Source organism: Lepidochelys kempii, chromosome 1, assembly GCF_965140285.1.
Source record: "Lepidochelys kempii isolate rLepKem1 chromosome 1, rLepKem1.hap1, whole genome shotgun sequence".
Taxonomy (NCBI): Eukaryota; Metazoa; Chordata; order Testudines; family Cheloniidae; genus Lepidochelys; species Lepidochelys kempii.
In genome coordinates this window covers 150,891,781-150,910,057 of record NC_136380.1, presented here as the reverse complement: position 1 = coordinate 150,910,057, position 18,277 = coordinate 150,891,781, and the positions used below count along the sequence as shown (strand labels likewise).

The following is an 18,277-nucleotide window of genomic DNA, read 5'->3' as shown; positions in this document are numbered from 1 at the left end:
GAACAGGCTGGGGCGACTCTCCCCACAATTGGTTGGGGAGACCAGCGTGTGCCGGAGAGCAGGGCAGGGCCAAGCGGCTCGCCGCCTTTCTTTCCCCCGCTCCCTGGAGGAAGCCCTGGGCGTGACGTGCGTGGCTCGGAGGGGGGCCCCGGTGCAAGCTCCCCCGCCGCCCCCCCGCCTTCCCGAGACGAGACGAGGGGAGGGGAGGGGAGGAGTGAGCTGGGCAGAGCCGGGGAGCGGGGCTGGGCGCGCTCAGAGAGCCGGGGGACTGGCGGGAGCTGCTGCTGCCGCGGCCGCTGCTGCGCGTGGTGACCGGGGAGGGCTCGGGGCAGGGGTCCAGCCTCCCGCCCGGCCCCGCTCCCCGCCGCGGGCTGCAGTTCACCAGCGCGGCTCCCCCTCTTGCCGGGCCGGTGTAGCGGGCGGCGGCGGCGGCTCTGCCCCGGCCCCCATGGCTTCAGCCGGCAGCGGCATGGAGGAGGTGCGCGTGTCGGTGCTGACCCCGCTCAAGCTGGTGGGGCTGATGTGCATCTTCCTGTCGCTGTGCCTGGATCTGGGAGCCGTGCTGAGCCCGGCCTGGGTCACGGCCGACCACCAGTATTACCTGTCCCTGTGGGAGTCCTGCCGCAAGCCCGGCAACTTGGACAGCTGGCTCTGCGAGTCCACCCTGCACAGCGGTGAGCTACAGCGTCCCTGCCTTCCCGCTCCCCGGCAGCTCCCCGTCACGATCCCCCCCTTCAGCCGCCCGTGCCCCCCCGTACCCAGCCAGCACCTCTACCCCAAGTCACTCCGACCTCGCCATCCCACCCTCCATCGACCCGTATCCAGCACCCCACCCTGCAGCCGTCCAGAATATCCACCCATACCCAGCTTTCCCACCCATTAGATCCTAGCCACGCCACTCCGACCTAGCACCACATTGCAACCCCAGTCCTTCCACCCTGCACTCTATCCTCCTCTGCCTGCCTATCTGCCACCATTGTCTCCGAATCCCAGTCCCCCTCCACAGCCAGGCTGCATCCCAGTCTCCCTCTCTGCTGCCTCCCAGTCCCAGCCCTCTCCTCCCTCTAGAGATGCGTCCCAGTCTCCCTTGTCTTCTCCTTTAGCGCTGCCTCCCAGGTTCCACTCGGCCATGCTGCATCCCCGTCCTGCACCTCTCCTCCTCCCCATCCATCTCGCTAGTTCCAAATGGATAGAAAGTGATATCTGTGAATAATGCATATGTGCAGAGAGCTCCCATGTACCACTCATGCCCTTTCTCTATTTTGTGGTCAGGGAGGCAGGAGCGGATTAAGAACGGGTAGTTTCTGTAAATCAGCTAGGTGGCTGCATTTGTCTTTGTTATGCCAAAAGGTCCTGAGTTTTGGTTAGTTCTGGTTTTTGACCGGTGGTGGTTGTTCACCAAAGAAGGAGCAATTATTGGAGAACAAGGGTTATATCACTTCTCCCCTCCAAAGTGACCAGCAGGATCTGCCTGTAAAGTTGTGGCTTCCAGCCCAGTGATCTGCAGATCAGCCTAGGGTGACCAGATAGCAAGTGTGTAAAACCGGGCTGGGGATGGGGGGTAATAGGCATCTATATAAGAAAAAAGCCCCAAATATTGGGACTGTCCCAATAAAATCAGGACATCTGATCACCCTAGATCAGCCTACAAGAAATAGTTTTACTTTTTTTTTTTTTTTTACTTTGTCCTGAGCAGACACCCTCTGGATTCTGTCCTCCCTTTGCTCCTCTCTTCCCCCCTGGTTATGTGCTTCCCTTCTTAGAAAGTGTATGTCTTTTCCAGGAAAAAGAATGAGGAGTACTTGTGGCACCTTAGAGACGAACAAATTTATTTGAGCATAACCTTTCATGGGCTACAACCCACTTCATCGGATGCATGCAGTGGAAAATACAGTAGGAAGATAGATAGATATATACACACACACACAGAGAACATGAAAAAATGGGTGTTGCCATACACACTGTAAGGAGAGTGATCAATTAAGGTGATCACTCTCTTATTGTGTGTATGGCAACACCCATTTTTTCATTTCCCAGTGTGTATATCTATCTATCTATCTATCTGTTTATAGCTATATATCTTCCTACTGTATTTTCCACTGCATGCATCCGATGAAGTGGGTTTTAGCGCATGAAAGCTTATGCCCAAATACATTTGTTGTTCTCTAAGGTGCCACAAATACTCCTCGTTCTTTTTGCTGATACAGACTAACACGGCTACCACTCTGAAACCTTTTCCAGGAAAGCTACCTACCTGCAGGGCCGCGGACAGGAGAGGGGTAAAAGGGGCAGCAACGTTAATGCGCTGTCACTGCCCCTTTTGCCCCCCAAGGGCCACCAACGTGGGGCGGGGGCAAAGTGGAGAGCTGCCCTGGGGCTGGCGATTTAAAAGGGCCTGGGGCTCCGCCCTTTAAATCACCGCCAGAGATGGACTGGCGCGGACCGGGCAGTGTAGAAGGGCTGTCTGGGGGAGGCTGACCCCCAGCCCCACCCCTTCCGCCCGGAGCCAGGCCCCCATACCTGCAAGTCTTTTATTTTACTTTCACCCCTGCCTTTTGTCTCCTTTCATGCTCCTTTCGCCCTATTATCACTTCTCTCGTTTTGGTTTCTTGGTGTTTCTTCAACTTTTTGTTCATGGATGGGGGGGAGCGGGGACACCTTTCCTACTTAAAAACTGCTTGGGATACTCAGAAACAGTCTGTGAATGAAACAAACAAGCTGCCTCTTAGATTTCACTCATTTAAAAAAATCTGCTCTCTTATGGGTTTTTCTAGGCTTCATTGCAAAAACTTCTGGAGTCCCAATGGAAACATTTACAAGTTAAATCAAAACCTGCACAGAAAAAACTGCAAAAGCATCCATTTGGGTCAGTCTTTGCCCTCAGATTTTTGGTAACCATGCAGGGAAGAAATCATCATCTGTTTGCCTGGTTTTGCACTGTATGTTTTTAATGCATGGATTTCTTCTTTTCCTGGTTTCTCTGAAATCTTTTTGTAGTTCTCAGAACCAATCTAAGCTCTGCTTGAAAACAATATTACAGAATTCCCCTCGTTGGTTGTCTTAAATTATTTTATTCATTGTCAGTGTCTGGGGTAACATTTGGTGGGGTTTAGTGTTATTTGTTTTAGACTGTGTAATGCAAAAATTACTCTCAAAAATGTCATCTTGGTTCAGTTACCAGGGAATTTAAACAAACTTTGGAGGACAGCTTTCTTTTCTTTCTTCAGTATAAATGTAAATTTATGTAGGAATGTCAGCTTCGAAGTGTCTCCTTAGCAACGTGAATCCTTTGCCCCTTCTCTGTCTCTTGAAATAATATCCCCTTGATTGCATAAAGACTTTTCAGATGGCTTTATCTCCCCCTTTTCTTTCACTGTGTGTTTGCCCCTTCCGCACAAAAGAATGTGGAGAATTAAAAGAAGCTGGACAGTGCAAAGCAGCATTTGAGGGTTGTTAATCTGTCTCTAATTGCTTTGTCAGTCATCTACCTTTTCTATTTTTATGGAAGACAGAGGGAGGCAGGTGGGTGGAGAAAGGGGGATGGGTTAGGATGTCAAATGCAGTCTTGCTGGACACTGCATGTTAAAAATTAGGACAGATCTGCTGCCCTCGCCTGACCTTTTCTCCACCCCTTGCAAAAATTCTTGACTGTTCGATTCTATTCCAGTTCTTTGAAACAGCTTTGCTCATTTTCCTTTAAGGAGAGCCAGGTTTCACAAGCTACTGGGGAAGAAGTGAATGATTGTTTTATTTGAGGTGACTAGAACAAGACCTTTACTTTCCTCATGTTTGGCACATGATCCTATTCTCAAAGGGAACCTGAAATATGAGAAACTGAGCTGTTCTTTCTGCCCCGCTTCTCTTTAGAGCCAGATACAACTCATTAAAGTCAATGGAAAGGCTCCTGCTGAATTCAGTGAGAGTTAGATCAGACCCATATTCCATGACATCATGTGTTCTTGCTTAATATTTGAAGTGCAATTTCTTACTACACGAAGAATATTAAGCAGTAGAGTTTGGAAACTTTTGTCATAACTAGACTTAGGGTTCCCAACTGCTATCAAAAGAGCAACTTTGTTGTGTTTATAGCAAGGAATTTACTGAGAGTGATTGCATGGGCTGTAGCTGAAAATAATCCCTTTTGCCTGTTTTCATCCATGCCAGTGCTTCCATCACTTGGCATACAGTATACATCTGTTCTTGAGGATTTTTTTTTAAATAATTTTAACCAAGCACCCCATGTCTTTCTTAGCATTGTTATACTTAGAGCTTTGTGAATACTTCCTAGTATTGCCAGCCCTATGTGTTCAAAAATCATGAGTCAGGCCAACAAAATCACGAGATTGGCTTAAAAAGTATGAGATTTTTACAAAGTGTAAATACATTTTAGGGTTCTTTGTATTTGCCTCCTGGCTTTGGAGTCTTTAGGGTTCACTTGGATGATGTTTTCAATTTTTTCTCAGCAACCCTGAGGGCTAGAACCTTAATTTAGTTTTCAAATGAAAGTTGATATTCTTACCTAATCACACATCTCCAGAAGCTGGGGCTTTAAGGAAAAGTCACAAAGTATCACAAGACTTGCAATACAATTGCAAGAGTTGGTTATGCCAATTTAGTATTTTAGGAGTTGTGCTGGAATACAAATTTTGTCTGGGGCAAAAACTTAACACGCAGAGTTTTGCCTATGTGCAAATATGCCTGTAATTTTTTTTTAAAATTCATCCTTCTGATTTTTAAATATGTGGGACTAACACCAAGGATTTACAGGATTTGGATGCTTTCTTTGGCTTTATTTTTAAACAGACTCTTGCAGATTATTATTCTGATGTGGGTTAGGCTCTTCTTAAATTGTAATGTGTTTAAGGCAAAAGAAGTCCATGTTTAAATAGGGGTTATTGACCATGCACACTTAATTTTTCATGACTTTTCTATATAATTAAATGCATCTTATATAAAAATGGTATGGTATGTCTAAATAGCTTGTTCTGCAGAACCATGAGATACTTGGGTTTTTTGGCTTTTTTTTTAACAGTAGACCTTAGCCAATATAGTCTGTCAAATCAAAAATACATAAATATGAACTGATAAATAGATCAGTTCTGAAGGAACCATTTATAGCAGGTAAACATTGTGTATTTTGGTTTAAATATAGACACATGTATTTCATAGACCAAAATGGTTCGTTGGGGAGCATTATGGCTTATTGCATCAATAATGCACATAAAACTCTCTATGAATATAGTTAACAAGTGTAAAGCCTTTCTGGTTTATAGGGCACATATATATTCTTTTTAGTAAACCACCTAAATACACATATTTGCCACATTTAATTTCCTTTAAGAAAATTATACTCTTTACAACTTTCCATGAAGGTTTAAAAGACAAAACAACCCCAAGGGAATAAATACAACAAGGTCTTTATAGATCTTTAAATTTAGTATTCAGAAGTCATTGAAGATAAGATGATAATCCATCCTTAACTTGGAACATAGTGCATATTAAAAATTATTTAACTGTAGATGTATGCTTAAAATCCTATTCTAATGTAGTAAGCTGTTCTTAAAAAAATAAAGTAGAACTGACCTTGTTTGGTGTCAGATCACTTGCATGAGTTTAACCTAAATTATACACTAGGTGAAAATTTCTGAACTAACATGGTCAATAGTCTTGGATGACACATGCATGCTTATTTTGAACCTGATCAATTGTTTCAAAGCAAAGTTGCTAGCTCAAAAGTGACTTTGTCCTTGGAAGCTATGGATCTTTGCGTTAAGTGAGTAGGTATTGACACATATTTGCAGCAAGATGGGCAGTCACTTCAGTATCCTCTTCTGGCTTGCTATAAAGTAGCATAAGCAGAACAAATGTAATTTTATTAAGTCTAAAAAAAAAGGTAGTTAAACAGGAATGGAAAATTAATACTCAGTCCCATTGCTAACATGAAAACTTTTGTACATCCAAAAAAAGTTATATGCCAAAGTAAATAAAACACAATTTCTCTTTTCTGCCTTGAGAGAAAATTGATTTTTAGTGATTTTTCTTTAGATTTCCATAATTCCAGAACATACACATTTCCCCCACCCCTCAAAGGAATAATACTGACCTATAAGGATACAAACATTTTTAGCATTCTTTTCTGTCAGTGGCAGAGAAACATTAATCCTCATATAGTAATTCAATAGATCAGGTTGGAGCTAAGGGGCCTGTTGGGTTATTTAATCCATCCTTCAACAAGATCACCTCTTTTAAATTGGCAGTTTACGTGGACTCAGCACAAAAGTAAAATACTTACTTCAAACCTGCCACCAATGAAGTTCTGTTAATAATAATAATAATTAATAATTAGTATTTATATAGTGCTTGAAACATATTTGAAGTGCATTAGAATCACTAACTAATTAATCATCCCAACAGCCCCATGATGTAAATATGTTCCCTGTTTTATGGGTAGGAAAACTGACAAAGTGACTTGTCCAAGACCGAGATCTGGCTAACAGAACCAGGATTAGAGCTCAGGACCTTTTCACAGCAAATCCGATGCTCATTCTTCTAGGCTACACATGTTCCCACTACAGCATACCGTGAAACACACTGTTTCAGGCCTTTTGGTGTGACATAAGCAAACGTTCTCCGGTCACCTAAGTGAGAAGTATATACATGGAACCCAGCAATACTCTCACTAAGCAAACACACATGGGGTGTGTGTGCATGTGTTCGAATAAAGAAAGACACCCAACAGTGTTTTTTAAAGCAAGAAAAATATTTTCAATAAAGTTTCTCCTAACCTACTTCAAATTACTGCCACTGCTTTTGTGCATTATCACTTTTACAATGATAATGCTTATTCTTCTATTAAAGTGTGCTTATTTGAAAGAAAAAAAAATCTGGTTCCAGATGCTCTTATGCTCTTAAAGCTAGTGATAATAGAAGTGGCTAAATATTTGATGAGAGTTATATTTAGAACCAAGTGGACTGTAACATTGGCCAAAGATGATCACATAGGATCCAATCTAACAAGTAGGAGTGAGTAGGGTCTGTCAGGTTGTATTGCTACATTCATTTTTTGCTTGCTCCAGATTAGTAATATAAAGACCATCATTTTGATGGAAAATGCTCTTTGCGTGATTTTGAAGTGCTAATAGTTTTTCCACAGGGTACATTGGAATGAGTTTTACAAATGTTAGGAAAAAAATTGCCCGTTCACTTTAAGCACTCTGGTAATTCTGGTAAATAATGATAATTCTGGCAAATAATGACATTCATACTGCAATGTGAAGTGTATTTCTCTCATCTTCCCCGCCCCCATTTCTAGTTGTTGAAATATTACAAGCCAAATGCAGTGGTGTGTATATAGGAGCTCAGAAAAGGAGAGATTAGATTCTTTTTACCTTGAAAAGTAGTCTTCAGTCTTTGTCTCCCTCCTTTTCTCTGCACTAGCCACATGTAATTCTACGGTTTCTAGCTTTCTGTAGTTATTGGAATGAATGCCCAGCAATTATTTTTAACACCGTAAACATTCTATAAGAATCTCAGCGCAAGGTCATGTATCTGGTGCAGAAAATTCCCAGGCATACATTACACGGTGAATAAATTATAGATTACATGATTTCCTGTAATACTGTGCTTGTCTTGTAGTCTGAAGATTGGTTGGCTAAAGTAATGTCTGATGTATAGCACCTTTTAAAAAAAGTGTTAAGCATTTCACATCAAGTATATCTTCTTTCATCTGATGAAAACACTTTCTTCCTCATCACTTAAAGAATAGTCCCACAAGGTCTTAGAAGCTTGTGTTCAGTGGGGTTGGAAAAGTGAGAGCAGCTGGCTTGAAAAGGAAACTTTGTATCCAGTTGTTTTGGGGGATTTTTTTATTAAATAAAAATTAAGTTTTACTTTGCTTGGAAGCAATACATCAATGGCCAAATGATCAAGTGCATGATACATCTCAAGTTGTTCATACATCTGTAAACTTATGCATCCTGGTGCCCCCCCCCTCCTTTTTTTTTTTAACATGCAAACCTGTATTATTTACAGACTACTAGATGCTAATATCTTTGGGATAGATTTGATCTTTCTTCTATGAAGACTAAGGGTAAATGATTAGAGCTAGCTGGATACATACAGCACAGCGCCTTATCATAGAATATCAGGGTTGGAAGGGACCTCAGGAGGTCATCTAGTCCAACCCCCTGCTCAAAGCAGGCACAATCCCCAATTTTTGCCCCACATCCCTAAATGGCCCCCTTAAGGATTGAACTCACAACCCTGGGTTTAGCAGGCCAATGCTCAAACCACTGAGCTATCCCTCTGCCCTAACAAGCAGCAATCACACCCATTGACTGCAGTGTAGACATATCCTAAGTCTAACTGAAAATCAGTGGGACTTAGGCTCCTAAGTCATCTAGGTGCTCTTGAAAATTGTACTGCAAATTCTGTTTGAGTTATGTGAAACTCCTCTTGTCTTAGGCCCTGGTCCTGCAAGCTGCTTTGTGCAAATGGATCTTTGCACAAACCCCCACTGATTACAGTGCCATTTCGGATAAACACAGGGTGCTGCCTATGTGGGGCAGTGTTGTATTAATTTAGATGGAATAAATGGGCAAAAAGTGTTAATGTAACCCAGTCACTGTCAAACATTAAACATGTTAAATATGGTCCAGGGTTTGGCATGCAGAGACCTTGGCATTGTGGCAAACAAACCATTAAAATTCTTTTAAAAGTTTTACTAAAGATACAGAAATGAATAAGGAAAACCCATTAAAGCATTTGGAATGTAAAATAAGACCTTTTATTTTAACAACATTCCTTATTCTCTTTCCCTTTAGCTGGAGAGAATCTTGCAAGGAAAAACCCCCTAGTTTGACAGTCTTTCTGATGGTGTTAAAGATTGGGTGGCCTAGTGCCTGGTTTTCGACTGGAAAGTCTTGTTGAAAATGGGACCTGATAGTGTCCGGTCAGATATCTTTCTTGTTCTAAGATAGCAGCAGAACTTGGTGGTATTAGATATTTGGTTTGTAAAAATACTTCTGTCTTTTCCCATGAATGGCTGCTTTCAGTGCATTTGTAGACTTAGATAGCTGTACTGAGTGCCAAAATTCAGTTTCATGTCACAAACAGAGCAATGACTCAACAAAGTATTTGTATTCAACCCTAAGAAAACTGTTTATACAGCCACAATAGTGCAGGTTCACAGACAATGGCTTCATGTAGGCAGGATTGGCCTTAGGTAAAATATTCCCAAGTGCCTAAGAATCTGCTACAACATACAAAGATCAAAAGGGGCAGCACCAGTGATGCATGATGATGGGAACAATATAAGCAAGTAAATAGCACAGAAAAGTCACCTATAGTAGTATGGAGTGCTTGTGTAAGGGACTGCTATGGAGGTTTGCTGATGGAGTGACTTCACGGGGGTGTCTGTGAACCTCTGCAAGATGTGCAAAGGATCTGTGTGACGAGAGCCATAAGGAGAGATGCTGCAGATCCATCTTTATTTTGATCTTGATGACCCCAGTATTCTGTGCTCATAGCTGGGGAGATGGACTGCATAGCAGACCCATGGCCTGGCCCTGGCTTGGTGGGGATGGAAAGGATGGAAGTGGATTTCACGTTGCTAACAGCTCTGCACTCTGCCTGCAGAGAGTACAAATAACCTTTCCAAGAAATTCTTTGCATGTACTGTGTGCCACTCATGCAGAGCCCAGATACTTGGTGTCTATGTGGGTGGAGTAATTTCATCACAAGAGCTTTGTGGTGGTCATGATATTCCTTTTCCACCAATAACTCCACTGACTTCAATGGAGTTACTCCTAATTTACTTGGGTATGAGAAGAGAATCAGGCCTAGCATGTTAGTCTTTGCATATGGATAATCTTAAGAAAAGAGATGACAAGTTTGCTGGTCAGATAACTTTTTAGAAAGGATACTCTACTTTGTTTTGCTTTAATGATGATTTGTTTCTTTATGGTTAATTTGTTTTTGGAGGTTTGTAAATGTAGCAAAAGGAGAGGTATATAGCTATTTATAATTGCACAAATCGCTTGACATTTTAAAGTAATTAGAAATGTCTCATCTTATTTGCTTTATTGGTTACTTGCTCTCACACTCAGTGGGCTATACTTAATTTCTTTTGCATCTGGTGTAGGAGTGTCAATAGTTTTTCTTCATTTCACTTAGCACATTTTTTCAGGTTCATCATTCTTTGATCTAAATTCTGTATTACAAACTCTGAGGATGTGTGCTGTTACTTTAAATCTGTAGCAGGATGCTAAACAGGAGGAGGCTGGGATGTGTCCTAGGTATAAGTTCTAGGACTGAGAAGCTCAGAGAATAGTGTTAGAGAAAATACTATTTTCCTTATTCTAATAAAGTTTCTTCTTGTTCAGCATTGGAAGAAAGAAACACTGTCACAATGACACAAATAATTTCTCTTATTTCATTCCTTACAAGCAGAGGGCTCAATGGAGAACTTTTGTACAAATCAAAGGACCCATCCTTGGCTTCATCCTATTTTCCAAAAGAGATTAACTAAGTTTATTTACAGTATATGAAAGAGCTACTGTATGTTAACATTCAGTATATTATGTATTTTCACAACCACATTCAATTCAGAGTTCTGTGGATAGAAAAATATTTTCTTTTTCAGGAATTCCCCAAAACATTGAAGAACTGAAACACACAACATTTGCATGGCTCTTTCACATATTTACAATGAATGACCTCTTTATTAAAAGGAAATACATTTTTTTATTCTCGGCAATTTGAGACATTTTATCCTTCTTTTATGACTTCTGCTGATATTATCCTAAAACTGAAGTATTATTTTGGCAAAGAAATTGAGCAGATAAAACTATTTTTAATTAAGAATGAAGAACTTAAGCTGACTGCTTAGGTTCACTTCACTTTACTGGGTAGCAGGGTGGAGAGTGATACTTTTCAAGGTCGAATTAACACCGTGCTTATAAATAGCTTAGAAACTGGCAGAATTTCTAAATAGATATGAAACTGAAGCTATGCTCAGCTAGGAAAAGGCAAAGACTTAAATATGAGTTGCACGTAAGTGATTAATGTAAAAGGGGCCAGGACTACTTATTTTTATTTTATTTAATTGAGAAGAGCATTTATATGTTAAAGGCTCATTTTCTGTTTTGTATGGCATATTCTGGATAATGAAAATATGTATGAAATTGTTCCGGTTAAAAATCATATATACTTTGCAAATTTTGTGATACCCCTAAAATAATAAAATTATTACTAAATCTTTGTTATAACAACACCCACCAGGATCAGCGTAGGGGTGATTGTTTCCTATGGCATGTATAGTGTGTCCCCTTAAGGGCACAAATCTACATCTAGATTTTCAAATACATGGGTAGCTGTGCATTGAAAGAAGTGTAATTATTGGGGCTGCTCAGTACACCAAACGCAGCGTGCAAGTGCACCACAACTTGGGGGCAAGCTCTGTTGGTGCTTCAGTAGTTAGGCCTTGCAGGTGCTAGCCCTGGCGGGTCCCAGTAAGTACTAGGACTGGCAGGAAAGGGAGGGGTTGCAGATAGCTGAGGAACACAGCCTGGGGGCTAGTCTAAGCTACTATGCTACATTGGTGCATCAGCACTGCTTCTGCTGAAGATGTGATATGTCAACAGGAGAGCGCTCTCCTGTCAGCATAATTACTCCACCTCAACCAGAGGAGGAAGTTATGTCGGTGAGAGAGTGTCTCCTGCCCACTTAGCGCTGGTGTGGACAGTGCTTAGGGTGATGTAACTTGCATCGCTCAGAGGGTAGCTTTTCACCCCCCTGAGTGACATAAGTTACATCACCTTAAGCAGTAGTGTAGACAAGCCCTTAAACAATTACAGTTCTAGTGAGCAATGGAAGTTCCTGTTTGGGCCTCTGGGGCAGTCAAATCGAGAGACAGGGCTCCTCATGCCTAGTGCCTGAGGTGCCCTTTCCAGTCCAGTCTTTATTTGAGCGCATAGAAGCTTGCAGGGTTCTAGGCCAGGCTCAGTTACTGTATCTTATGGGGGCCTCTCTGGACTGGTTCTCTGCCCAGCTGTTGCTTCTCCCCCATAAGTACCATGCAGACCTACACCTGGCTTTATCGTCCAGCATCCCAGCCTGGACACAGGTGGCTCTGTGTACAGTCCCTGGGGATTCCTCTCTGCATCTAGCTTCTGTGCAGCTTCTGGCTAGCCATGCAACTTCTGCTTCAGCTTCCCTGACCTCAGTGGCCATGTAGCTGCCACTTCCAAACAGAGTCCAGCCGTTTCCTGGTTCAGCACCATTCCCATTCCCTGGCCAGGGGAAAGGAGATATGCAGTGGGAAGAGGGCTGATGGCAGTTGTAGTCCCCCTGCTTAGTATATCTATCCCAGAGGCATTTCATGAGGAATGTATAATTATATACTAGGTATGTTAATTGTGATCAAGCAGGTGGGAATTAAAGGACACATTTAATGTAATAATTCTGTACTTGTTACTAACAGCAACTTAGATTTTCAAAACTGAAAGAATTTTAAAACCTAATTTACTTTTCTTTTTTCATTTCTCTCAGCTTGTCCAATGAAAATCAGTTAATTCAGTTTCACTTTTGTTCATGACCAATTTCAGGTTCTGGGTGTTGCAATATTTGGGTTGCAAACACTTTATGAGTGAAAATAACTGTTTTCTTTTAAGTGTTAAAAATACCCTGGAAATATTTCAGGTGGGTTTAGGTTTTTAAAAAGCTATTCTTTCAAAATCTAAGTATCTACATTTGGGTTCAAATTTAAGGAGAACATTCTTTTAAATCCCAAATTATATAAGATATCTACCATTTAGGCATAATGAAAAAACTAGCACAATTTCTAACAACTTTGTTGTAGTCACCAAAGTCTTGCTCTGTTCGTTGATGTGTAATGTTGTGTATCTTGCTGTGATGTACTGTACTATTACAATGTACGTGGATTATGTTTCAGAACCAATACAACTAATACTGGTCAATAAGGCCTCAATTTTCAAACTTTCAGTCACATCCATCACTTTATACATGTGAGCAATCACACTGAATTTAAGGAACTACTCACATATATAAAGTAACTCCTGTGCTTGTTTGCATGATTGGGTTTTAAGTCTTTGAGGAAGCAAATTTTGCATGTCTCTAAAATAGACTTTGTAGTGTAATACAGGGAGTCATCACTCTTAATCATTTCATGTATATATAAATGGTATGAAATAGTTAAGCTTAAAAAGAAGCAATTTTATACTATTTTATTTTGTACTGGTAATGCATTCATGTGACATCAACTCTTAAGTACTAGTGATATAGATAGAAGAAACAGAGAGAAGAAATCTTGCTGTTAACTGATGTTCTTGCTTTGTTACCATTTATTATAAATTATTTCACTGCAATTCCGTAGATACATGTAGTATAAAAAAAGAGTTCCTTATAAAACGGAACATATATTTATTACATAAAACTCTCATTTTTAAAGGCATCTATTCCCATTTTTGTTTTTCTGTATAAAAGCGGTCCAACAGTCTGCATATTCCTTTTAAAAATATTATTATGCATGTAGGATGAAATTTCCCTCTGTACAGAGAGCTCTGAAGGCCCATGTTCACTTAAGTCCCATTTAAGCTCTCCTTTATCACTAGCTGCAATAGCCTTCAAAACTTGAGGATTGAGATTTTTTCTAAGGGGATTTTGATGCATCACTCTCGTTTGGTCATCTATGCAAATCTCAACCCAAAATTATTTTGTGCACTACATAACATTTGACTGTGTTTCATATTGTGTCATCAGTTTTTAAACAGAACTCCCTATTGAGTCCAGTCGGGAGTTCTGCTTAAAAACTGATGTTACTATATGGCCCTGTGAGTGGAGACTTTATGAACCAAGATACAAAAGAGGCAGTCCCTGTTGGAAATCTCCACCTCTCCCCAATACATTTGAGTCCAGAATTCTGCCTGTAGTTAAAATAACTGTCCCTCAATTAATATTTGGGAATGAATAGACAAAATTGAAGTTCTGCTGTTCTGAGCTGATTGTCAACATCACATTCTCAGTCCCCATGTCCCGGAAGTCCATTCCCCTTGACTAGTCCAAATCTCTTAGTTTGGAAAATGGGTGTTTGTCAACATTGATTTGTCTGCTTACACCCACATCAGTAATGAAACATGGTGGTATCGTTGTTTTTAACCTTTCCAAAATCCATAATGTGTCTGAACTGGTGGCTAAGATGTTAGCCCAAGTTCTCATCTTGGACTTGGACTATTGTTACCACTTGATTGGTCTTCCTGCCTCATCTATTACCCATTTGCAATCCCTTTGGAAAGCAGTAGCATTCTTAATTTTTTCATCACCTTGTAGCTCCAGTGTCACACATCTTTATTTAAGGAGACATTCTGGCTTCTGATCATCCTGAAGATAACATTGTCACGGAGTCCCCGGGCAATGCTCTGGAACTGCTCCCTACGAAGCCAGGCAGGACTCTGGGGAAGTCTCCTTTCTGTGAGCAGACTGTCTTCAGGACACACATCTCACACAACTTCCACCTTCTTGGGTCTGACCTCGGAGCATCCTCTGCCCCTCCGTGTGCTTCCCACAGCGAGTCCACCCAGGTGGGGTCCTGGAGAAGCCAGAGGGTTCTGCACCCCAACTTCGCAGTCAGACGTGACTCTCAGCCAGCCAGTAAAACGGAAGGTTTATTAGACGACAGGAACATGGTCTAAAACAGCTTGTAGGTGCAGAGAACAGGACCCCTCAGCTGGGTCCATTTTGGGGGGGCAGTGAGCCAGACAACCAAGTCTGCACTTCACTCCATGTCCCCAGCCAGCCCCAAACTGACTCTCTCCAGTGCCTCTTCCTCTGGGCTTTGTCCCTTTCCCGGGCCAGGAGGTCACCTGTTCTCTTTGTCTTCAACCCTTTAGCTCTCATCTTGCAAGGGGGGAAGGGCCAGGCCATCAGTCGCCAGGAAACAGGGTGTTGGCCATTCTCTGTGTCCAGACCCCTGCACACACCTGTCCTCTAGGGCTCTGCAGTGAAAATACATCCTTATCCCACCACCTAGATACTTAAGAACTGCATAGGGGAAACTGAGGCACCCCCACAATATTCAGAGGAAACATTAAGAACAGTCCTGCTTCGTCACAAACATGTAATCTCTTATTATTTGTAAGCATTTAAAATTTCCATTCCCTAGCTTCTCCATATGTATGCAATTTGGTTTATACTTGCACTCTTGGGTGAGCTTTACTTTCTGGGCTAGAGGAATTACATGTCTTGTCTTTGTACCTGTGCAATTTTTAAGTGTAGGGTTTTCTCTGATGTGGTTCCATGCTGGTGGGATGCTCCTCCATTTGATATCTGTAGTGTTACTATGTTTATATATTCGTTTTGTACAGTACTCTGTTACTGGGAGAGTGTCTTATACATCAGTAACAATAATCATTTAACAAAAATTATAATAATTTACAATTTTCTTTGTCATATCAGCATTAATCAGTCAGTCCTTGTAACACTCCTGTAGGTAGATAAGACAGTATTTCCATTTTACTAATAGTAAAACACAGAGAGAGAGAGAGAGAGAGAGAGAGAGAGAGAGTAAATAACTTCTTTAACTGCATACTGAGTCAGGGTAGGAGACTTGAAGAGTTCCTGGTTCCCAGATCCATAGGCAGTCCAATATATGAACCTCCGTCACCGAGAACCTGTCTTCATTGCTGCAGATTTCTCTAATGTGACTGCATCTATATAGATACACTGGCGAAGACCCATTAGCGAAGAGATGCTCCACTCCTACATGACTTACTGGTGATTTACTGGGCTAAGTCATGCAGGTGGTAAGTCCCTCTTCAGGTTATTGCAGAGTGTCTACTTTATGGGTTTGAATCGGTTGTGTACTATGTATATATTGTTTTTATGTAATATGTATTTACACTCTTAGTTTCTTTCATTCATACTGTAGGTGTCCTTCTAACTAATTGTTGAAACCCAAATGTGCTTAATTTTGAACACATTTTGCTTGCTTGCCTTTTAAAAAAAAAGTTAAGGGTTCTGGGCAATTTATTCTTCTTGATTTGATCTTATTCTGGTAAAGTTTGATCTCTAAATCCATGCTGAGAATGAGGTCCTAAATCAGTTCTTTATTAACTTTGTACCAGTCATACACTTTGCTTTTCTATTCCAACTGAAATATCAGCACTAGATGTGCCAAGGAGTGAGAGAGCCAAAGTTTCCATAGCTCTTTCTGTCCCACTAACTCATTGTAGGGATTTGTGTTGGTGATTATCTCTCTTCTAGTTCTGAATGACTGGAGTTGTTGCTATGATCCTCTTGCTTGATCTGTATTGTTGCAGTGGGACTAAGGTTGAAATCTGCTTCTTTGCAGATGGTCAGCACAAGGCCCCCTCAATTTTAGATTAAACCTTCAAATTAGGATTGCCTTGCCCTCCGCACAGGGGTGGATTTTGCAGTGTACAGAAATGCATGATTCCAGACTGCTGAGATGTTTGTGAATTATCACTGGGCTTCAGATTCTTAAACCTTGGGTCAAGTGCTGTAGCTATCTTTAGAAATCTGACATTGGTACCGTCTTTGCGTTTTGTCAAATCTGCAGTGAAAGTGTTCTTAAAATGAACACGTGCTGAATCATCATCCGAGACTGCTATAACATGAAATATATGGCAGAATGTGGGTAAAATAGAGCTGGAGACATACATTTCTCCCCCAAGGAGTTCAGTCACAAATTTAATTAATGCATTATTTTTTTAACAAGCATCATCAGCATGAAAGCATGTCCCCTGGAATGGTGTCCGAAGCATGAAGGGGCATACGAATGTTTAGCATATCTGGCACATAAATACCTTGCAATGACAGCTACAAAAGTGTCATGCAAATGCCTGTTCTTACTTTCTGGTGACATTGTAAATAATAAGTGGGCAGCATTATCTCTCGTAAATATAAAGAAACTTCTTTTTCTTAGTGATTGGCTGAACGAGAAGTAGGACTGAGTGGTCTTGTAGGCTCTAAAGTTTTGCATTGTTTTGTTTTTGAGTGCATTTATGTAACCAAAAAAATCTACATTTGTAAGTTGCACTTTCACGATAAAGAGATTGCACTAGAGTACTTGTATGAGGTGAATTGAAAAATATTGTGTCTTTTATCATCTTTACAGTGCCAATATTTGTAATAAATATAATATAAAACGAGCACTGTACACTTTGTATTCTGTGTTGTAATTGAAATCAATATATTTGAAAATGTAGAAAAACATCAAAATTAATAAATTTCAATTGGTATTCTGTTGTTTAACAATGTGATTAAAACTGCGATTAATTATAATTATTTTTTTAATTGTGATTTTGTTTTAGTTAATCGCATTAATTGACAACCCTCGTATTAACCTTTATTCTACATTAGGGGAAAGCTGTGATTTAGATTGGACTAAGCTAACACATGTTAACTAATCCTGACCTAACCTTGTCCTTTCTCCCTAAACTGGAGAAAGCCAAAGACTCAACTCCAGCAGTTGTTACTCAGGCAAAACCCCCAGTTGAATCTTGAGAAAGGATTGCAGGATTTGCCTTTTAACTTGCATCTATCATATGAAGCATTTAAAAACTCCTGAAGGATTTGTACTCATTTAAAAAAAAAATGGTTGTGAGTTTCCTCAGGTCCTGATATGTTCTGTACCTGTCCTTTATAGTTCTCCTTTTCCTCTGTAGGGCAAGTGTTTGTTGTTTTGCTGCAATTGTTTTTATTTCTTTCTCTTTCTAGACTGGCAGATAGCGACTCTCGCTTTGCTTTTGGGCGGTGCTACCATCATTCTCATAGCTTTCCTGATTGGTTTGATCTCTATCTGTGTGGGGTCTCGGAGGCGGTTCTACAGACCACTAGCGGTCATGCTCTTTGCAGCAGGTAAATAAATTAATCACTTCCAGAACTGTGTTTAAAATTTTATTCGTACAGCTTTACTTTCATGCAGTAGATGTCCACTGTAGTCATACAGAGACATTTAGTTTGTCTTATCCCAAAAATACCTAATACTATTTAGCATACCAATTTTGTAATATGTTAATAATTTTTACATTTACATTCTTGCAGCTTCTAAATCCAATGCAAATAAATATTGTCTGAAGTACCTGATGCATGAGGGACTGCAGGTCAGCTTTTTGAGGAGGTTATTTTGTGTTGCTTCATGTCCCCCTTTATTCTTCTTGAAGCCCATTCTGATAAATTTTAATGTTCTTTTTTAAAATTTGAGATTGAAAAATCAATTCATAAGGGTGAATGAACCCTT

At 40.8% G+C, this 18,277-nt stretch overlaps 1 protein-coding gene across 1 annotated transcript in view; it reads left to right on the top strand.

The window, feature by feature from the left end:
• Positions 1-241: 241 nt before the first annotated feature.
• TMEM47 (transmembrane protein 47) overlaps positions 242-18,277 on the top strand; it is a 33,721-nt gene continuing 15,685 nt past the window's right edge. Inside the window, exons 1-2 of the mRNA XM_073358061.2 lie at positions 242-674; positions 17,755-17,895. Of these exons, the coding sequence (XP_073214162.1) occupies positions 449-674; positions 17,755-17,895 (367 nt within the window). The 5' untranslated portion in view covers positions 242-448. The remainder of the gene's footprint in view (positions 675-17,754; positions 17,896-18,277) is intronic.